The following is a 23,427-nucleotide window of genomic DNA, read 5'->3' as shown; positions in this document are numbered from 1 at the left end:
AGCAATGATCACACCAGAAAAAAACATATAATTTGCTTTATAACACAATGTAATAAGCACATATATGGTACGGTTTGATATTTAACTAAATATTATTTGGAATTCACAAGACAATCAAAAACAATATGTGATGTTACTTGCCAAAACATTATAGCTTCTAATTACTATTTCATGATGCTTGAACTAAAATCATAACACATGGGTAACACATGTAAAAACACACATTTAAATCTGTAGGTTTTATTTTTAAATGAGTCTGTGTATTTCAAGTTCCACACTTACATGTTACATTTATCTGTACTGCTGAAGAATTGTGTTTCCCAATCTCATTCTCAGCCACACAGTAGTAGAGTCCACTCTGCTGAGAGATGATGTTGACAAGGCTGTGATTCTGACTCCATCCAACTTGTGAAGAGCGATCTTCAAGCATCTTGTACCAGATGTAGGTGTGCACTGGTGGGTTGGCATCACTGCTGCAGGTCAGAGTCACTGAACTGCCCTCTTCTATGTCACCAGAGGGACTGACTGATGCTGAGGTGTGTTTTGGAGCATCTATGTGTCGACAACAGAAGTGCACACACAGAAATAAGCAATGATCACAGCAAACAAATCCATATGAATGTTTCATACCGCAATGCAAGAGGCAATATGGTACTGTTTGATATTTAACATACTATTATTTGGAATTCACAAGACAATCGACAACAATATACTGTATGATTTACTTGCCAAAACACGTGGGTTTCATATGTATGGATACGGTTCAAACATTTAGCTTTTATCTCTAAAAAAGTCTGTGTATTTCAAGTTCCACACTTACATGTTACATTTATGTGTACTGCTGAAGAATTGTGTTTCCCAATCTCATTCTCAGCCACACAGTAGTAGAGTCCACTCTGCTGAGAGATGATGTTGACTAGGCTGTGATTCTGACTCCATCCAACTGGTGAAGAGCGATATTTGAGCATCTTGTACCACGTGTAGTTGTGCGCTGGTGGGTTGGCATCACTGCTGCAGGTCAGAGTCACTGAACTGCCCTCTTCTATGACGTCAGAGGGACCAACTGATACTGAGGTGTGTTTTGGAGCATCTGCAGTATTCATTGACAAGAGAAGTGCACACAGAGCAATAAGCAATTATCACACCAAAAAAAAAACATATAATTTGCTTTATAACAAAATGTAATAAGCACATATGGTACGGTTTGATATTTAACAAAATATTATTTGGAATTCATAAGACAATCAAAAACAATATATTATGTTACTTGCCGAAACATTATAGCTTCTCGTTACTATTTCATGATGCTTGAACTAAATCATAACACATGGGTAACACATGTAAAAACACACTTAAATCTGTTTAGGTTTTATCTTTAAATGAGTCTGTGTATTTCAAGTTCCACACTTACATGTTACATTAATCTGTACTGCTGAAGAATTGTGTTTCCCGATCCCATTCTCAGCCACACAGTAGTAGAGTCCACTCTGTTCAGAGCTGATGTTGACAAGGCTGTAACTCAATCCAACTTGTGCAGAACGATCTTCAAGCATCTTGTACCAGGTGTAGGTGTGCGCTGGTGGGTTGGCATCACTGCTGCAGGTCAGAGTCACTGAACTGCCCTCTTCTATGTCACCAGAGGGACTGACTGATGCTGAGGTGTTTCTTGGAGCATCTGCAGTATTCATTGACAAGAGAAGTGCACACAGAGCAATAAGCAATTATCACACCAAAAAAAAAACATATAATTTGCTTTATAACAAAATGTAATAAGCACATATGGTACGGTTTGATATTTAACAAAATATTATTTGGAATTCATAAGACAATCAAAAACAATATATTATGTTACTTGCCGAAACATTATAGCTTCTCGTTACTATTTCATGATGCTTGAAATAAATCATAACACATGTAAAAACACACTTAAATCTGTTTAGGTTTTATCTTTAAATGAGTCTGTGTATTTCAAGTTCCACACTTACATGTTACATTAATCTGTACTGCTGAAGAATTGTGTTTCCCAATCTCATTCTCAGCCACACAGTAGTAGAGTCCACTCTGCTGAGATCTGATTTTGACAAGGCTGTAACTCTGACTCGATCCAACTTGTGAGGAGAGATCTTCAAGCATCTTGTACCAGGTGTAGGTGTGCACTGGTGGGTTGGCATCACTGCTGCAGGTCAGAGTCACTGAACTGCCCTCCACTGGTTCACCAGAAGGACAGACTGATGCTGAGGTGTTTCTTGGAGCATCTATATATTGACAACAACAGCACACACAAACACAAACAAGCATTGATAACACCAGACAAATCCATATGAATGTTTCATACTGCAATGCAAATGGTATACCCTACCAGAGAGGGTTAAAGCGGAGCGAGAGGCGCAAACGTTCGATCATTTCCGCGTGCTGTCTTCGCAAAGGGGAGGGGGGCTAAATCCCCCTTTAAGCAGACCTGTTAACATTCGAACTGAACTGCTTGCCAATCTGACAGAGATTGATATCCCACTATGATGTCTTTGCGACACGCCTCTTTAAGCAGACCGGAACTGTTCGAATTTTGCTTCCATAGAGATGCATTACGTTGCTCTATCTTGTCAATAATTAAGGATCTTTGATGGTACTCTTTGATATTCAAATACATATTATTTGGACTTCACAAGACAATCAACAACAATGTGTAATTTACTTGCCAAAACACGTAGGTGACATACAGTGTGTATGGATACGGTTCAACATTATAGCTTCTCGTTACTATTGCATGATGCTTGAAATAAATCATAACACATGTGTGATGTATTGGTAATAGCCTATTATGGTTTATCACACCACACCAGTAGGGGACGCTGTGCTACCCAGGATTGTATTGTTGTGCATGAGTTCATTAAACCAGTGTGGAATTATACTAAAGCGTGGACGGTCGTCATTCCAAGAGTTCAGCATACTACTGTAAGTTTATGGATAGATTAGAGCTTTAGGCAAGTCATTACAAATTGGCGACGAGAAATGTAACCCACTGATGCTGTAGGATGATTACGGAGACGAAGTTATTGAGGCCCTGGACCGAGAGGAAACGAATGGAAGAATGACAGCGCTTATTGGACACATTGATGCCTTCGACGAAGCTACGGAGCAATGGTCAAATTATGTCGAAAGGTTTGAGCATTTTGTTGAGGCCAATGATGTTTCTTCTGCTAAACAAGTAGCCGTTTTTCTGAGCGTGATGGGTGCTAATACGTATGGACTGCTGCGTAGTTTGCTAGCTCCAGATAAGCCGGGGGACAAAACATATGGGCAAATCGTGCAGATGCTGAATGCTCACTACTCTCCGAAGCCAATAATTATTGCGGAGAGATTCCGTTTTCACGAACGAAATCAAGAGGAGGGAGAAAGTGTTGTGCAGTACGTAGCTGTTCTAAAGAGGCTGTCGGAGCACTGTGATTTTGGCGCTCACTTGCAAGATGCAATGCGTGATAGACTTGTGTGCGGCCTGAGCAATGAAAATATTCAGAGGAAGCTACTAACTGAAGAAACGCTGACATTTCAGCGTGCATTAGAGATTGCTTCATCAATGGAAGCCGTTGCAAGAGAAGCTCAGCATTTAAAAACTTCGCTAAAAGTTAATGCGGTGTCATTTTCACCATCAAAAGGGGGCGACAAATGCTTTCGATGTGGCAAAACGAATCATGATGAACGTGACTGTTACTACAGGGAACAGCAATGTCACAATTGCAAAATGAAAGGCCACATCGCTCGACGGTGTAAAAATAAAAGGAGTGATCAGAAGTACACTAAGAAAAAGGATGAGACAAAAATGAAACAAAAGAAACCTCAGGAAACGGCTAGGACGGGGAAAATTCTTAAAGTCAAGGTTGACACTTCTGATAGTGAGTCTGCTTCAGATTCAGACTCTGAATTGACACTACATATGGTGACAGCAGTACAAAGTGAGCATGGGGAAGCAGTACATAAAGTCAATGCAGCGTCGTCTTTGATGATGATTAGGCCTAAGGTGGAGGGCCATCTGATCAATATGGAACTAGACACTGGGGCAGCGGTGTCCTTGATTTCAAAAGAGCTATACCAAACCAAACTGGCCCATATACGCTTACGAAAGACTGACGAAGTGTTGAAGACATATACAGGAGAGCTGCTGATCCCAGAGGGAATGTTGAAAGTGTGGGTCAAGTTAAACAAACAGAAAGCTAGATTGCCCCTGTATGTGGTAAAAGGGAAGTCACCACCACTGTTTGGCCGTGAATGGCTTAGGAATATCAGACTGGACTGGCGAGAAATTAAGACTGTGAGGACAGGACACAAGGCTAGTGAGACATTAGAAACTGTGCTAAATGGCCATGCCAAGGTGTTCAAGGAGAATTTAGGAACACTGAGGGGGTTTGAAGCCTCATTGACGTTGAAATCTGGCCATCAGCCCAAGTTCTGCAAAGCGTGCGTCGTCCCATACGCATTAAGGTCGAAAGTGGAAGCCGAGCTGGAACGCTTGTGTCAACAAGAAGTAATCTCTCCAGTTAAGTTCAGTGAGTGGGCTACCCCCATCGTCCCTGTCATTAAGAAGAATGGTGGGGTAAGAATTTGCGGAGACTTCAAGGTAACGGTGAATACATCTCTATGCGCTGAACAATATCCAATACCTCGCATTGAGGATCTGTTCGCCATCTCTGGCGGGAGGGCATCGTTTCAGCAAACTAGATCTTTCACAAGCCTATCTCCAAGTGCCTGTCAGTGAAAGTTCACGCAAATACCTCACCATCACCACACATAAGGGCATGTTTTGTTTCAATCGTTTACCATTTGGAATTACGTCTGCGCCATCTATTTTTCAGAGAATAATGGATCAAGTGTTACAAGGACTCCCCAATGTCCACTGTTTTCTGGACGACATCCTCGTTACAGGCCGGGATGATGCTCAGCATCTAAAGAACCTGAGGGCCGTACTCAGCCGTCTGGAGGAATTCGGACTTCGAGTCCGGAAGGAGAAATGTGAGTTTTTCAGGAGTTCTCTAGAATATCTTGGCCACATAATTGATGCAACAGGGCTTCACAAGTCACCAGACAAGATTCGCGCTATAGTGGATGCTCCCGAACCCACCAATAGGAGTCAATTACGCTCTTTCCTTGGGCTCATTAACTATTATGCACGTTTTGTCCCGAATATGTCAACCCTGCTCCACTCATTAAATTCTCTGTTGCACAAGGATGTTAAGTGGGAATGGTCAAGGGAGTGTGAGGAGGCTTTCCGCCAAGCAAAAGAACAATTGGCTAGCAGAAGTGTTTTGACCCATTATAATCCACAACTTCCAGTTATACTTGCCTGCGATGCCTCACCCTATGGTGTTGGAGCCGTCATTTCCCATCGCCTGCCAAATGGGGAGGAAAAACCTATAGCCTTCGCGTCTCGGACATTGAGCAAAGCAGAGCAGAACTATGCTCAGATTGAGCGAGAGGCATTGGGAATCATATTTGGAGTTAGACGTTTTCACTCTTACCTGTATGGACGCCATTTCACTTTGCTCACAGATCACCGCCCATTAACAACCATACTAAGCCCCAGCAAGGCGATTCCTTCGATGGCTGCAGCTAGACTACAGCGATGGGCACTCTTATTAGCGGCACATAATTATACAATCATGTACAGGCGTGCCGCTGACCATGGCAATGCTGATGGCCTATCACGTTTGCCACTTCCTGTGCAGCATAAAGATACGCTGGGGACAGTTGACACCTTCCTCATTAAACACCTAGAAAGTTTACCGATTCGTTGTGCCGATGTGAGAAGAGAAACCAGGTCAGACGTCACACTGGCACTGGTCATGGAGATGGTGTCAACTGGTCGTTTTCCGGCCAACAAGGGCTCCGATAGTAGTCTTTCACCGTACCTCGTACGGAAGGATGAGTTGACAGTTCTTCAGGGCTGTTTGATGTGGGGGAACCGAGTCTTAGTTCCAACGAAACTACGTCAGCAAGTCTTAGAGGAGCTACACGTTGGGCACCCCGGAGTGGTCAAGATGAAAGCCGTAGCGCGGAGTTATGTGTGGTGGCCGGGTCTTGATGCACAGATTGAGGAGAAATGCAAAACCTGTGTGTCTTGTCAGCGTACTCAGAAAAGTCCTTGCCTTACTCCCCTGCACCCATGGCCATGGCCCGCAGCCCCATGGCAGCGGATTCACATCGATTTTGCTGGCCCATTTGAGGGGCGCATGTTTTTTGTAGTGGTCGACGCTCACTCCAAGTGGCCAGAAGTGATTCTGATGGAATCAACCACTTCGACAAAGACTATTCAAGTGCTTAGGGGTCTTTTCAGTCATTACGGAGTACCGGAGGTTCTTGTGAGTGATAATGGGCCGCAGTTCACGTCGGAGGAATTTGCCAGCTTTTTAATATCGAATGGCATCAAGCATGTGCGCTCAGCCCCTTTTCACCCTACGACTAACGGCCTGGCAGAACGCTTCGTACAGACCTTTAAGCACTCTCTAAAGTCATCGAAAGGAACATCATCGGTCCAGCAGCGACTGGATGCTTTCCTACTGCAATATCGGAACACCCCCCATACAACTACAAGGGAAACACCTGCTATGCTGTTTCTACATCGCAAGCTTCGCACCCGTCTGGATCTGCTGAAACCAAGTGTGGCAGCGGTGGTGGATCAGGCACAAGATGCCCAGCGGGGCTACAGAGCGGCGCACTCAAAAGCCAGGACATTTAGTGTGGGCGATCCAGTCCTTGTTAGGGACTACCGAAAGGGAGAAGAAAAGTGGATGGCCGGGACTGTTACAGCACAAGGTGGTCCGCGGTCGTATCAAGTCAATGTTGGACCAGCACAACAGTGGAAACGGCATGCAGACCAGATGGTGGCCTGTCACCCCAACATTGTCCAGTCTACTACTGACATACAACCTACACCCATTACTAACAGTCCGCCAGCTCTGCCCGCATCAGGTGGAAATTTGGAGACTGCTTTCCCAGTTACTGAGTTTACCACATCACCATCAGAGCAGTCAGACATCACATACACTGACACCTCTACAACTACGCCACAGCAGATACAAAACAGATACCCTTGTCGGAACCGTAAACCACCAGACAAACTGACTCTTTAAGGTGTGAATGATCTGTTCAACTCTTCAGTGAGTGAGTGTGTCTCAAGAAAAGGGCAGAATAATCCCTTGACACGCTCAAGGGGACGGGGCAGTCTACCCCTAACCTTAGATATGTTTGTTGGTGTGTGTGTATCTGTTATGTAAAAAAAAAAATGGAATTTGACTTGGTTACACATGACATGTTATGTAACTACTGTGTTACAGTGGGTACTAGGTTGGTACTATTATGTGTTGCTCACTGCTTTGAAAAGGGCAAGTTGTGAAGATGAATAAGGGGGGAGGAGTTGTGATGTATTGGTAATAGCCTATTATGGTTTATCACACCACACCAGTAGGGGACGCTGTGCTACCCAGGATTGTATTGTTGTGCATGAGTTCATTAAACCAGTGTGGAATTATACTAAAGCGTGGACGGTCGTCATTCCAAGAGTTCAGCATACTACTGTAAGTTTATGGATAGATTAGAGCTTTAGGCAAGTCATTACAACATGGGTAACACATGTAAAAACACACTTAAATCTGTTTAGGTTTTATCTTTAAATGAGTCTGTGTATTTCAAGTTCCACACTTACATGTTACATTCATGTGTACTGCTGAAGAATTGTGTTTCCCAATCTCATTCTCAGCCACACAGTAGTAGAGTCCACTCTGCTGAGATCTGATGTTGACAAGGCTGTAACTCTGACTCAATCCAACTTGTGAGGAGAGATCTTCAAGCATCTTGTACCAGGTGTAGGTGAGCACTGGTGGGTTGGCATCACTGCTGCAGGTCAGAGTCACTGAACTGCCCTCCACTGGTTCACCAGAAGGACGGACTGATGCTGAAGTGTTTCTTGGAGCATCTATGTGTTGACAACAGAAATAAGCAATGATCACAGCATACAAATCCATATGAATATTTCATACCACAAAGCAGGTAGCATATATGGTAGTGTTTGATATTTAACATACTATTATTTGGAATTCACAAGACAATCAACAACAATATATGATTTACTTGCCAAAACACGTGGGTTTCATATGTATGGATACGGTTGAAATATTTAGCTTTTATCTATAAATTTTTAAGTTCCAGACTTACATGTTACATTTATCTGTACTGCTGAAGAGTTGTGTTTCCCAATCTCATTCTCAGCCACGCAGTAGTAGAGTCCACTCTGCCCAGAGCTGATGGTGACAAGGCTGTGATTCTGACTCCGTCCAACTTGTGCAGAGCGATCTTCAAGCATCTTGTACCAGGTGTAGGTGTGTACTGGTGGGTTGGCATCACTGCTGCAGGTCAGAGTCACTGAACTGCCCTCCACTGGTTCACCAGAAGGACGGACTGATGCCAACATGTTTCTTGGAGCATCTGACAGAAACATTTCATTTCAGCAAATATTTTATTTTATTTCACATTCTATCTCACATACCACAGTTATAGAATATATCATCATAAAGTATGGTACAATTTCATATACAGTACTTACATCTGACATTGAGAATCAACTCAGGTGAACTGTGAATCTCATGTCCCTTAACAGCACAGGAGTATTTGCCTGCATCAGCAGGCCTGGCTGTGTCTACAGTCAGATTGTTGTTAGCTATCTGTATGTTACCCAGAGGCTGTGAGTTCCTGTACCAGATGTAGGTGGGGTTGGTACTCAGACTGCAGGTGGTGTTGCAGGTCAGTGTCACTGTGTCTCCCTCCTTCACAATAGCAGGATTAACCAGCACTTGTAGCTCTGAAAGAAATTCCATTGTATTAGTGGAAGATTAGTATTAGGTATTAGGTCTATTTACATGTCTATGAACATTTGTATGCATTTATGAAAATTACCTGTAACTGTGAGGTCAACATTTTCACCACTCCACTTTCCTCCCTCTTTATCAGTTATAAATCTGAAGCAATAATTGTTGGTGTCTCTAGTGGTCAGGTTTCTTATGTTCAGAATGTGATCATTTTTCTTATTTTCAGTGTAAGTCACTCGGCCTTCATAATCTTTATCCTGTATTACGTCCTTTGGGTTCTCTTCACCCTCCACCCATGTGGTAAACCAGAATGTCTTATTGACTGTATGATCACAAGGGTATGTGTAATAGCTGTGGAGCTCCACTGAGGAGCCCTTCAAGGCACAGATGCTCTGTTGGTTGTAGGTCACACTCCAGCCACTCAGAACACCTGAAACATGGGCAGGCACACACACACACACACACACACACACACACACACACACACACACACACACACACACACACACACACACACACACACACACACACACACACACACACACACACACACACACACTTTTATGGAACCCTAAACATGAATAAATATGCTAAGATAAAGGACAGTGACAGCAAGGGGTCATGGAACCCTAAACATGAATTAATATGCTAATACAATACTGTATATAGGACAACATGGTTTCTGCATTAAAAGGCCAGCCCATTCAGATCTACTAGAAGATCGTCTCCGAAGGTGTGGTTAATTTCACTGTCTTCCTCTCCTCTCTCTCTCCTTCCTACTCTTCCTCTATATCTCTCGCTCTCTCTCCTCTCTTTCTCTGTCTTCTTCACTGTCGGATGGGTGGGAGCGACTGCAAAGTCATATTTTTGCTTGACTCGTGAGCTTGGGACATGTTAAAGGGCTGTTTTCCCCTAAATCGATCTTAGAAGATGATATTTAATTGCCTACATTTAGTCACAGCATTCTGTGTTCATCTTTCTGACTCAATTTGACTGTAGAAATGCGTAGCCTATATAGTGGCAACTGACAACAGTAAAACAACTACAACCAACCAAACTGCAATAAGTTATCTGTACTTACACACAGACGGTGACGGGTGATCCTCATGTCCTCTTACAGCACAGGAGTAATAACCAGCATCATTATAGAAGCTAAATGAGGCTATGGACAGCGTGTTGCTGCTGGTTGTGTGTAGATCTTTAACAGGCTGTGAGTTCCTGTACCAGGTGTAGGTGGGGTTGTTACTCAGACTGCAGGTGGTGCTGCAGGTCAGTGTCACTTTGTCTCCCTCCTTCACTGCTGCAGGGGCTGATGCCAGCAGATCTGAATAAAAAAACATTGCGTAGTTGTGTCTTTATACAACATCATACCATTTTACAACAGTATTTTACTACAGTGTCCTAGTCCAGTTAAAGATCGTTTATAATGATGCAAATACCTGTGACTGAAAGTTGAAGATGTCCACCAGAATGTTTTCCCTCTTTATCAGTTAAAAATCTGAAGATGTACTTTTTTGCATCATCAAGCTTCAGCTTTCTTATTCTCAGAGTGTGGCTATTGATATCATTTTCAGTATAATTCAAACGACCCTGATAGTGTCCATCTCCACTCAAATCTTCCTTTCCTGTGCCATCCACCCATGTGGTAAACCAGAATGCCTTTGTGACTGTATGATCACAAGGGTATGTGTAATAGCTGTGGAGCTCCACTGAGGAGCCCTTCAAGGCACAGATGCTCTGTGGGGTATAGGTCACACTCCAGCCATTTACACCTAAAATGTCCAATAAGCAACACGATTATTGTCCTGCTGAACAAGAGTCCCTCTTCATGTAAAGATTCCATGGTTGCATTCTCCTCACCAGGAACAGAAGTTGGAATTATTTAGTGAAATGTACAATAACATACAGTAACTGCAAATGCCACCAAGAGCAGTTATGACAAATTGAGACAACGAATAGTTGAAATCCATTTGCAGATTCAGAACAATTAATTGATATTTACACGTAACTGCCTAAACATACTGTATCTGCACAGTCCTTTAGAGACAAAAAACGGAACTACCAAAATGGACAATGCAATCTGTACTTACACACAGACGGGGATTGGTGATCCTCATGTCCTCCTACAGCACATGAGTAATAACCAGCATCCTCCTCTCTGCTAAATGAGGCTATGGACAGAGTGTTGCTGCTGGTTGTGAGTGAGTTATTCAGAGGCTGTGAGTTCCTGTACCAGATGTAGGTGGGGTTGTTACTCAGACTGCAGGTGGTGCTGCAGGTCAGTGTTACTTTCTCACCCTCCTTCACTGATTCTGGACTCACTTTCACATGTAGGTCTGTGTGCAAAAGGACTCAAGTCATTAGTGTCATATAGGATCATTAAGTTTTTACTTAACTGCAACAAACAAAAACAATTTTACATTTAAAAATGATTTTCCACTGTACTAACCTGTAAGTGTCAGAGAGACCTCATCTCCATTCCATTTCCCTTTTGGGTCATTAGTTATAAACCTGAATCTGTATTTTTCCCCAGTGTCACTGTCTCTCAGATCCTTGATTCGTAGGGTACAGTTGTTCACATCATCTCCAAGATATTCCGCACACCCCTGATATCTGGAGTCTAGACTCAAGTCATCTCTGTCTTTTGTGCCAGTCCCACTTTTGATAAACCAAAATGCCTCTTTGATTTTTAGATATCTTGGATATGCATAAGTGCAGGGAATGTCCACAAATGACCCGTTTAAACCGCAGATGCTGGTAGAGGAATACGTCACACTGTAGTCACCCTGGACAAAGACACCTGGTCACATGATAGAAAGAGGTTAACACATCATTACTCCTGGACCTTTCACAACTGAAGATTTGTCTTAGAATTCAGATTTGGCAGCAGTTACTGGCTGCAATGGGATGAAGTGCATTGTGGGAAATGCGTACTACAAATTAAAGCTCATCATAACCTTGTACACAGTAACACTGTGGATATGACCATCACTTTGAGATTAGTCACACAGAGCCAGATGCTGCTTCAGCACTTCATGAAGAGAGTTCACAGTCTGATCTCGTTTACATTTTAGTTTTAATGTACATCGGAGACTACCTCAGAGAAGAGAAGGCCCTCAAAAGCTTAGCCCTAAGAATGTAAACATATGGCAGGTTTACCTGATAAAAGGCAACAGACTGTAGTGAGAATCACAGGGCCTTTTGTGCTTGACATGGCTCCATCAACCGTTACAAAAGGACAAGCCTGTGGATTCAGTAATGAAAATGATTTCATATCAACAAAGGCAGAAACTGAAATCTAATACCTGATTTTTTTAAGACATTAACTGCTTGCATACATTTAACAATGTAGTTTTACCACACTGTACATTTTATAAATCTGCAGGTAAATTGGGCAGCGATCAAAAGAGGTATGTGAGGAACTTGTCAAAAATTCCTTACAGCTGCTTGTAAATTAATAAAAGTAGCCATTTTAAATCATACTTCTCAAAAGCAGCTCCAAAATATGCGATTGGAGAAAGTATTCACTCAAACGTTTTCACTGACACAAATATTATCCCTGACCCTTGTCTACAGTCGAGCTGCTACTACATGTTATGAATGCGTTGACTGAACGCAACGCAAATGCTGATGCAGGGTGCAGCACATTACTTCCCCTTATGTAAAGCGGCAAGGCCTTAGGAGTTCACGAGGGTAGCCGAGACCATTTCAAACATATCAAAAGTCTTTTGCTCTTTTGCATTTTAAACATGATATATACAGTAGAGAATGACATAGAGAACGATAATTATCATTTCAGCCAAATGCATTAAACAAATAAACAATGAAATTAATAAACATTGATAAATTGTTGTGCTCTGTTCTCCAGATCAGACACAAACATTCAGCTCTTTTGCATGATGATGCCAATGTCCACATCACTTAACACCAACATTTCTAAAAAAGCTATCAAGTAGCAGAACGCCAGTCATGCATTTCCTATAGGCTACACAAACAATTACTGAATGGGGAATGATGGCGGATGCTATTTCACCCTCATCCTCTCTAGCAGCAGCAGCAGCAGTGCAGTGAGTTAGCAGTGTGGTCAAATGTTCATGTCGGGCTGACGGGAAACTGTTTCTCACGCACGCACGTGTGTGAGTATGATGAGACGACTACACCCTCATCATTATCAAATGTCACGTTCTTTTACACACACTCGCTCTCACATACAGTACATAGGCCTGCAGTGTTACACTGTACTGTATGGTGAGTGAGACGACTACACTCTCATCATTATGAAATGTCACAGTCTTTTACACACACTCGCTTACATATACATTGGCCTGCAGTACTATACTGTACTGTATGGTGAGACGACTATACACCCTCATCATTATCAAATGTCAAATTCTTTTACACACACTCTCTCACATATACATAGGCCTGCAGTACTACTGTATACTGTACTGTATGGTGAGACGACTATACACCCTCGTCGTTATCAAATGTCACATTCTTTTACACACACTCGCTCTCACATACAGTATATAGGCCTGCAGTGCTATACTGTACTGTATGGTGAGTGAGACGACTACACTCTCATCATTATGAAATGTCACATTCTTTTACACACGCTCGCTCTTACATACAATACATAGGCCTGCAGGGCTATATTGTACTGTATGATGAGACGACTACACCCTGACTACTACAAAGTGTTACATTCTTTTACACACACATATGCCTGCAGTAATATACTGTACCGCAGTTTCAGGCACGTTGGAAAGCACACAGTACACTGAGGATGCTTGCAACATGACATTAGGTGGGTGATAATGTGTTAGATCCATCCACTGCATTGGACCATCTTACCATCTCAAGTGGGGTACAGATTAAGAACAGGAGTCTGGAGTCTGGAGAAGCTGTCAATCTTTCAAAACTAAAACTAGGAAAGAATATACCTTTTTCATTTTGCACATTGTTGTTGTTGTTTTGTTGTTGTTCTTGTTTTTAAATAACTCGACTAAAGAAGTGAAATATTGCACTTACTTGTGTTAGCTGAGAGAGAGCGAGGGATGCTGTTCTGTCTATACGGGAACTTCTGAAGCTAGTAGTAAGAATTTATATAAATATGTGTGTGTTGGGGAGGGCCCGATGTAGGAGGAGCTGTTCATACTGATGCAGAGACCGTACTTCTCTTTTTGTATGAACTGTGAAAAGTGTGAACTGAGGCCTTTCTAAAGAAGACGAGCTGCATGTGTTGTTCCACTCACTCACTCACACATTGGATAATCGGAAATTCAGACCGCCGATAGAAGAAAAATGACAAACGCAAAGTCGGGTCGGATTTCTTGCTCGGAGTCTTGTGCCCTGAGGTATCCGACTTGATGTCACTGTCATATTCTCCAACCACAGCGGCCTCCCTTGCAACAACACAAAAGGCGAATTTCTCTCTCATTACAAACAGACAAGGTAATTTATCGTTAAATAAACATTACAAATAGAAACACTCACCCAAGACGTTTTCTTTCTTGCTCAACCTAGTAAGCTGTTCTAATAACTTATTCAGGAATTTCCTGAGTTTGTTTTCCGAGATGATCTCATGAACTATTTTTTTTCAGAGGTCGGGATCTTTAAAGTCGAGTCCTCTCAGTTGACGATCGGCGTGAAGGCAGCTGAAGGGGAGCATCATGCAGTGACGTACAGGCACACACACACACGCACACTTCTGTTTCCCTACTGTACATCTTACTAGTTGGACCATTCACTAGGTTAGCAAGTGTATTTTATTTAAAACGATTACATTCTAATTCCAAAAAAGGTAAAATATTTTCATAATGAAGAACATCATCATCATCGTGCCAGGCTAGTCTGCTGACGCTCATCTGACACCATCTCCCTCTTCTCCTGAGTGTGAGAGTGTGGTTGTTTTCCAAGATGGTCGCATGAACACATTTTTTTTTCGGAGGTCGGGATTTTTAAAGTCGGGTCTTCCGAGTTTACGGTCGGCGTGGAGGCAGTTGAAGGGGAGCATCATGAAGCCAGGCTAGTCTGCTGACGCTGATCTGACATCATCTCCCTCTTGTTCTGAGTGTGAGACTGTGGTTGTGTCAGTTTGCTGGTTGTGGTGGTGATGAGGTAACATGGCTACTTCTTGTTCTCTTGCTGGGAACTGTTAACTGCTCTGCATGTAGTATGTAAGTTTCGTGGCGGTCGATGTTACTTGGTATTTGAATCTTTCTTCAGGCTTCAGGCTTTCTGGATCATATTTTTTGCTCTGTTTCATGTTTACTGTATGTGTGTGCAGAGACATCCCGACACTCTTTTTCACACACACACACACACACACACACACACACACACACACACACACACGTAAAATAGCCATAACATATTTCAAATATTTGATAGGTTTGTTTGAGCTCAACGACCAATCAAATGCCTGTGCTGATTGGCTGGGGTTTTGTATGAGTTAATGTTGCTTGGTGAAGACTGTTCATGGGCTTGGCTCATTGCCTAGTTTTACTGGTGTCAGGCTTTCCAAAGGTCACTTCCAAACACCAGAAAAAAAACAACTGCTGACAGTACCTCTACTAATAACATTTCAACGAGGTGCATAATAGCAAAACAATGATAGCAGCATTAACTATTAACTACATTCATTACTACAATGTAGGTATAGTAAGAGAAATAGTATTTAGTTTCCGTAGTTGTCTCCAAACATTCAGCATATTGACATGACCCTGGCCTGCAAGATTACTAAAGGCTGCTAGTGAAGGTGAGAAAAAGTGGCCGCCAGCTTCAGTGGAAAGAGGAACTGTAAACACTGCTGCAGAGTTCATTTTATTAATTTCATCCTGGTGTGTGAGAAATTAGTGAAGTTTCAGATGGTTTCAGTGACGTGCAAATATAACATCATATATATCCGGTACCATCGGTACCACTTTCTACATTGACAGTCTCCCACCATGGAAAAGGAACAAAGGAAAGAAGAAATCTCTCTCTCCCTCTCTCTCTGAACCCCTCTCTCCCTCTCTGACACGCTCCATACTGTAGGTACTTGGCAAGGACTACAGTAATTCCATCCATTTCAATTGGAAATTGGAACTGTTCTAAGTAACATGGGAACATGACGTCTATCTTCACACCGCCATCGCCCCACTGGCAACAGAGCCATTTTGGAGGAAAATATAAGGTCATCTGCATAACCTTTCCTTCAATGTGTTCATACATGCATAAGGTTTTGGGTTTTGGGCTGAGTGTTTGGGACTAGAGGAAGCTACACTAGTTAGTAGTTAGCCTAGATGTATGATGCTAGTAAGGCAGACGTAGAAGGCAGTTTGGTAAGTGGTTACAATGCAGAGTATAAATGCATGATCCTCATCCTCCTATTAAAATCCTACAGGCCACACACTAATCACAGATTTAAAAAACTTGCTTGCTTTTACATTTGTAATTAAATCACAGCAAATACTTTTATCTGTCATGTCCTCTAAAATAATTTATTACCACTGAGGTCATTTTTGAAGATTTTTGAGGGACTTGGTGACCCCAAAGATGATACAATTTTCTTTAATTCTCCAACAGTGGTTCTTATAGATTTGTTTTGCCTCTCTTACCATCCCCATACTATGTGTGGGGACAAGATAACCATGGGTCTTTGTCCAAGCATGTTTGTCACATTTCCAGTCGATTAGAACTAGTTATGTACTAACCTCAAAACAGAGGAAATGTTTGCACAATCAATGGATAAACCTTGGTTAATTGATAGGATTATAAAGTTCTCCCCAGAGTTAAAAAATAAATAAGAAAATACGGTGTGTCAAATAATACATCAATATAACTACACACATCACTGCACACCTCACTAATCATCACACAATCTTGATATCAGGCCGTAGTCTCTTGTTCTTGTTCTAGTTTGGGCTTCTTCCTCAAACCGTGGTGTTATGGTTTGGCATTTGTATTGACGTTGCTGTAGATCACCGATTCAGCCCCTGTTCTGTGGAGAGGGAACATCTCAGTCAGTGGGAGCTTATCAAGTGAAACTGAGGACTCTTTCTCGTCCGATTTCTGCATGCCTTATAGGCTTAAGGATTTGTCACGAAAGATGGGCACCTTCATTTCTAAAATAACTTTTCTGTTGGGGAATAGCTGTTGTCAACTAACAGTTTTGCAAAAAAAACACACAAAAAAACAGTCTATGAGATCTGCAAATTGTGTTTTATATGTGAAAACTGCCTACAGTTTTGTCAAATGAGTGATTGATTAAAGAAATGTGTTCAGGCAACAGAGAATTTGGGTCAGAGAATGGAGTGGTGGATAGCATGGTGCACACTAGGCTGGGTGAACCCTGCCTGAACTTCCGGGGAATTTGAATTTCGCCTGGCAGCTCAGGCTGGATACCAGCAGGTCTTCTTGCGCTGTTTCATTGCCAGAATCTTTGGGTCCAATCAGAAACGGCCATACTCTAGTCCTGGCACGCTATTGGCCGGTGACATGACGATAACGAAACTTAAGCTGCCGTTGCTTCTGTTTTGGAAGATGTTAAAGGCAAGTTTTCTTTGAAAACAGAACAAAAAACTTGCCCTGGAACAGTTCATACAGCAGAAGGACGTGTTTGCGATTCTACCGACCGGCTTTGGTAGGCTAAAAGTTTAATTTACCAACTAGCCCCGCTCGTACGGAGTCATTTGAACGATGCACATTGATCACGCCTCTTTTGTAGTAGAATCAAAGCGCATCTTCCCCAGACTAATGTTCAATCTTAAAAGATTGAGCTTAGTATGGTGAAAACCAGGTGCACACTGTAGTGGCTCAGAATAACTCACGTCATCTTGTGTGCTGCAATATCAGTAAATACTCACTGGGTGGCAGCACTGAGTCCCTGTAGAGTCAGTAAGGAATACTGGGTCTCCTCCTGTGATGTGTCAGACAGAGGCGGCTCAGGGATGTTGGACTCTGGTCTTGATTTCTTGAACTGGACGCTGGCGTACTGGACGTCCTCCTCTTGGCTGGGCACCTCCCACTGTTTGTTGGGTTTGAACTGGACACTGGCGTACTGGATGTCGTCTTCATCATCTTTGTGATCTGCAGGGACTCTCTGTCCACAGCCAGAGGCCAAGGGGATTGTGGAGATGTTTCCATAGACAGGATCAGAGTGTCCCTGTGAAAGACCAGACAATAAGCAGCATAGACTAGTTATTCTGACTGAGTAAAGTACTAACAGTCCAAACATTTTCAGATGTCAGAGACAGATGACATTACCTGAGTGCCATTACTGTATTTTCAGTGTTACATGCCTACGTATTGACTTTTCTTTTCAGTGCATCTGTGTAGGCTGACCTCTGACAATGTGTCTTTCCTAAATCAGTATTATCCTTTTACATGAAGTCTATGTATCTCTGATTGCTAACCGGTGTCTTCACTAAGAACTGTGGAAGAAAAAGTGAAAAGCTTTTTCAAGCGGTTTAATATTGAAAAAAGTGCAACGTTTCGACCCTACTGGGTCTTCATCTTGCACTTTTTTCAATATTAAACCGGGAGCATTTATCAGTGTTGCGGACATTACTTTTTCTTCCATAGTTACTCTCCATTTGTCCTGCACCTGCAAGGTGGGATGTGCACACAGCTGCTCTTCTTGAACGTCTTTTCACTAAGAACTGTACACAATCGAACCAAAAACAAAGCGCTGAGCTCATCTTATTTTGCCGAAGAGGCTGTAGTGGACCATTTGACACTTTGGACATTGATGCCCTAATGCAGTTTATTTCTGATCATCTATAATTACATTTGGAGTAATTATATTATGGTGCTAGATTTAGTTTGAAGACCATTGAATAGGCAGTGTTTACCTGTGTGTTGCTGTGAATTCTCATTGAGGTTTTTGTTGATTGAGTCTCCTGTCTCCTGCAGTATATTCCAAACACAAACAAAATGTTCTTGTGCAGACACAGAATAGCTAGACATATAGATAGATATGCATATTTTATTCTGAAGTGGTGATTACTGTAATAAACTGATATGAAAGTATTTCTCTGGGACTTGCCTCCAGCATACAATGGCCACCGACAACAGAGCTATAACCAAGATGCCCACCAAAGCACTAAACAGGATTGCTTTGGGCAAGCCAGGACCTAAAGAGAAATGTAGAAAACCATTGATTTGTATGTCAAAAGTCCAACTCAAGAATTTCAAGGGAAGAAGAAATGGTTTCACAATGTTGCCAAAATCACCAACACTCTACAATTTTTTCAAACTCTGAAGTGAAAATAAGAAAGTTCTCTGGACCTGGCAAGGAGACCCTGACTCCGGTTGAGTTCTCTGAGCCGACCTCATTTTGCGCCTCACAGTGATAAAGTTCGTCCACATCAGTGACAAGGTTAAGAGAGAAGCTCAGCATCCTCCCTGTGTCCTGAAGAACTGTTTCATCTCCGGTCTTCCTGTACCAGGTGTAGGTGTGCACTGGTGGGTTGGCATCACTGCTGCAGGTCAGAGTCACTGAGTCACCCTCATGAAGGTCACCAGAGGGACTGAGTGATGCTGAGGTGTTTCTTGGAGCATCTGCAGATTTGAAAGGGAAGATACAGTACATGATGACTGGATCAGCAACCTCTTCAGTTCTCTTTTTTATATATGTTGCCTTTAAAAAAAGATGCCATGAATATCACATACATCTGATATCCTGAGTCATTTCAGGTGAACTGTGGATCTCTTGTCCCTTAACAGCACAGGAGTATTTGCCTGCATCTTCAGGGCTGGCTGAGTGTATGTACAGCCTGTTGTCAGCTGTGTGTGGATTATCAATGGGCTGTGAGTTCTTGTACCAGATGTAGGTGGGGTTGGTACTCAGACTGCAGGTGGTGTTGCAGGTCAGAGTCACTTCATCTCCCTCTTTTACAGTGTCAGGATTAACCAACACTTGCAGTTCTGAAATAGATTAGATTGTATTAATATAAGATGCACTTCATACAGAATTTTTTTGCATGTGTCCATTTCAACATTTGAAATACTGTTGAGAACACTACCATTATGGAATATATTTATGCAAATACCTGTAACTAAGAGTCTAAGATATCCATTCGAAAACTTTACTTCTTTATCAGTTACAAATCTGAAGGTATATGTTTTTGCATCATCAAGGTTCAGGTTTCTTATGGTCAAAGTGTGGTTATTGCTGTTATTTCCAGTATAGTCCACACGACCCTGATAGTGTTCATCCTCTCTCAGATCTTTATGTCCTGTGATATACCAGAATGCCTTCATGACTGTATGATCACAAGGGTAGGTGTAATAGCTGTGGAGTTCCACTGAGGAGCCCTTCAATGCACAGATGCTCTGTGTGGTGTAGGTCACACTCCAGCCACTCAGACCTGAAACACACACACACACACACACACACACACACACACACACACACACACACACACACACATACTTCAACACACAGATGCTCTGTGGGGTGTAGGTCACAACATGCTACTGATGTACACTAGTGTGTGTGTGTGTGTGTGTGTGTGTGTGTGTGTTTCAGGTCTGAGTGGCTGGATTTAGGCTATTACTGAGTGTATGAGTGGAAACAGAGACCTAGAATAATAAACAGCAACACACAACTTCACTTACACACAGACGGTGATGGGTGATCCTCATGTCCTCTTACAGCACAGGAGTAACTACCAGCATCCTCTTTGCTAAATGAGGCTATGGACATGATGTGGCTGCTTGTTGTGTGTGTGTTACTCAGAGGCTGTGAGTTCCTGTACCAGATGTAGGTGGGCTTGTTACTCAGACTGCAGGTGGTGCTGCAGGTCAGTGTCAGACTATCATGCATCCTCACTGATACTGGACTTGATGTTACACGAAGATCTGTGTGCAAAAAGGATGTTATTACCTCAATGCAACAAACCATTTTTTAAAGTTAAATGAAAATATTTTCTCCACAGTACTAACCTGTAAGTGTCAGAGAGACCTCAGATCCAGCAAATTTTTCCTTATATACATTAATTATACACCTAAATCTGTACTTTTCGTCAATGTCTGTCTCTCTCAGGTCCTTGATTCGTAGGGTGCAGTCGCTCACTTTATCACCCAGATATTCCACACGCCCCTGATATCTGGAATCCTGATTCAAATAATCCGGTTCTCTCCCCTGCCTCCATTTGATGAACCAGTATGCCTCTCTGACTTGTTTACCACTTGGATACGAGTAAGTGCAGGGAATGTCCACAAATGACCCCTTCAAACCACAAATGCTGCTAGAGGAATACATCACGCTGTAGGGGCCCTCACCAAGTACACCTAGACAGTAGACACATGTTAGAGAGAGATTAAAGCATCCCTGCTGCAGGACATTTCACAACTGAAGATCTGCCATCATCAGCTACTAGCTGTGATGGGATGAAGTGCATTGTGGGAACTCCTTACTACATATCAAAGCTGCTCATTCACTTGTGTGGGCAGTGGGGCCGCAGAAGAGATGGCATCATCAGGAATGTGTGGATACAACAGGCCAACTAGGTACGGGATTGGGAACTACTCAGCAGACAATTATGTTGTGATCAAAGCCTTGTGCCTTACCAATATACCTGGGTGCTCTACAGTACGTGCAAGCTCTTTACTTCCGGAGAAATAAGGAGCAGGAATCAGAACGCTGCTGCTACAGTGAAGCTTCTGTAAGTCTCTCATTGTTGTGAAGGGAGCAAAACAGTGGCTACACCTACTGTATACACTACACCTATTACACCACCTCTACCCCTACATTACACCACTGCTACACCTCCTCTACTCCTCCGCTACTCTTCTTCTACTGCTATGTCAGTCTCTCATTGCTGTGAGAGGGAGCAAAACAGTGGCTACACCTACTGTATACGCTACACCTATTACACCACCTCTACCCCTACATTACACCACTGCTACACCTCCTCTACTCCTCCGCTACTCTTCTTCTACTGCTATGTCAGTCTCTCATTGCTGTGAGAGGGAGCAAAACAGTGGCTACACCTACTGTATACACTACACCTATATTACACCTCCTCTACTCCTACACTAGACCTCTGCTACTCCTCCGCTACTCCTCTACTCCTACACTACTCCTCCGCTACTCCTATGTCAGTCTCTCATTGTTGTGAAGGGAGCAAAACAGTGGCTACACCTACTGTATACACTACACCTATATTACACCTCCTCTACTCCTACACTACTCCTCTTCTAGATCTCCGCTACACCTACTCCTCCTCCACTGCAGCCAAGGGGTCTATATCAATGTCTGACATCCCCCTTGGATGTCCCTGCTGTGTTCGCCCCTCATATTTAATTCCACGAAGGAAGGCTGTATTTTCACTGTAGCACCAGTGTAACTAACTTGGAGAAGAGAAGGCCCTCAAGCCTTAAGAAACACAAATACAAATACATGGAAGGATTACCTGATAAAAGCCAGAAGGCTGCAGTGAGTATCACAGGGCCTTTTGTGGTTGACATGGTTGCATCAACCTTACAAAAAAGACAAGATTTCAGCATCATCGGCTCTAGTGGCAGCAGTGTAGTGAAGTGTAGCAATGTGGTCAAGTGTTCATGCAAGTCTGGGAGACGGGACACTGCTTCTGCGTCGTAGTGTCTACGTTTTTTCTACGTTGTAGTGTGTAAGTAGGGTGAGACTATTACACCCTCACTATTACGCTCAAAATGTCACATTCTTTCACACATGCTCTCTAGTGTGAGAGCCCTCAGTGCATTTACATTCATTTTTAATGATTTAAAACATTTTTATTTATTTTATTTTTTAGCAAATTGTCCCTGGAACAACTCCTTGCCTTGCTTAAGGGCACAACAGTGGGACCCAGGAATTGAACCCACAACTTTCCTGGCAACTACTGTATACAGTATGCGAGCCAATTCATTAACCACTACGCCACCACCACCCACTGGAAAGAACACAGTACACGGACGATACAGCAAAATGACATGAAGAGGGTAAAGCTAACACACTGTGTTGGATCCATCTTGCTATCTTTAGACGCTTAGTAGGGTACAGATTAAGAACAGGCATGTCGCCTTCCTATCTTTTAAAACTAGAACGAGGAAAGAATATAGTCTCATGTTGTACCTGTTGTTGTTGTTGTTGTTGTTGTTGTTGTTGTTGTTGCTTTTAGATAGCTATTGACTAAAGAAGTAAAATATTGCACTTACTTGTGTTAGCTGACAGGGAGAGAGTGAGCTGTTCTGTGCATTCAGGAACTTCTCTTAAGCAAGCGTGTGTGAAAGTGTTTTTGAGTGTGACAGAGAGAGAGAGAGAGAGAAAGAGAGAGAGAGAGAGAGAGAGAGAAGGGGGACCATTGAAAGAGAAGTTGTTGATGTGGAGACTGCACTTCTGTTTTTGTCTTATCTGAAATCAGTGTGAAGACCAACTGCATGTGTTGCTCTACACACTCACTCACTCACTCTCCAGACTCCCCACTGTGCTTAACTTGGACCACAAAACAATTTTATTGTTTATAGTTATTTATCTATTTATCTACATGTAACTGTTTATTTATACATGCACTTCTTGCCCATCTGAGATGAAGAAAAACGTCATCATTGTGCCAGGCTACTCTGC

At 42.6% G+C, this 23,427-nt stretch overlaps 1 protein-coding gene across 1 annotated transcript; it reads right to left on the bottom strand.

Annotated features, from left to right (window-relative positions):
- Positions 1-15,666: 15,666 nt before the first annotated feature.
- Positions 15,667-23,058, bottom strand: LOC134087041 (B-cell receptor CD22-like). The gene is made up of 11 exons (XM_062540242.1): positions 23,019-23,058; positions 22,256-22,322; positions 20,784-21,131; positions 20,457-20,699; positions 19,889-20,206; positions 19,509-19,763; positions 19,125-19,397; positions 18,883-18,970; positions 18,689-18,743; positions 17,702-18,000; positions 15,667-16,836 (listed from the first exon to the last, which is right to left on the bottom strand). Exons 2-11 carry the CDS (start codon positions 22,308-22,310, stop codon positions 16,782-16,784), a joined length of 1,989 nt encoding a protein of 662 aa, XP_062396226.1. The 5' UTR covers positions 22,311-22,322; positions 23,019-23,058; the 3' UTR covers positions 15,667-16,781.
- Positions 23,059-23,427: the final 369 nt, after the last annotated feature.

The sequence above is a fragment of the Sardina pilchardus genome, chromosome 1, assembly GCF_963854185.1.
Source record: "Sardina pilchardus chromosome 1, fSarPil1.1, whole genome shotgun sequence".
In the NCBI taxonomy this organism is placed as follows: Eukaryota; Metazoa; Chordata; class Actinopteri; order Clupeiformes; family Clupeidae; genus Sardina; species Sardina pilchardus.
The sequence above is the reverse complement of the archived record's forward strand: the minus strand, read 5'-3'. Positions and strand labels throughout refer to the sequence as shown.

Bases quoted from the DNA above. Each gene is read 5' to 3' on its own strand.
- LOC134087041 (XM_062540242.1), bottom strand. From the start codon at position 22,310: ATGTCAACCACAAAAGGCCCTGTGATACTCACTGCAGCCTTCTGGCTT. The intron at 20,700-20,783 runs GTTAGTACTGTG...TTTTGCACACAG, and splicing joins GGTCTCTCTGACACTTACAG to ATCTTCGTGTAACATCAAGT. The intron at 19,398-19,508 runs GTATGTGATATT...TCAAATCTGCAG, and splicing joins AATGACTCAGGATATCAGAT to ATGCTCCAAGAAACACCTCA.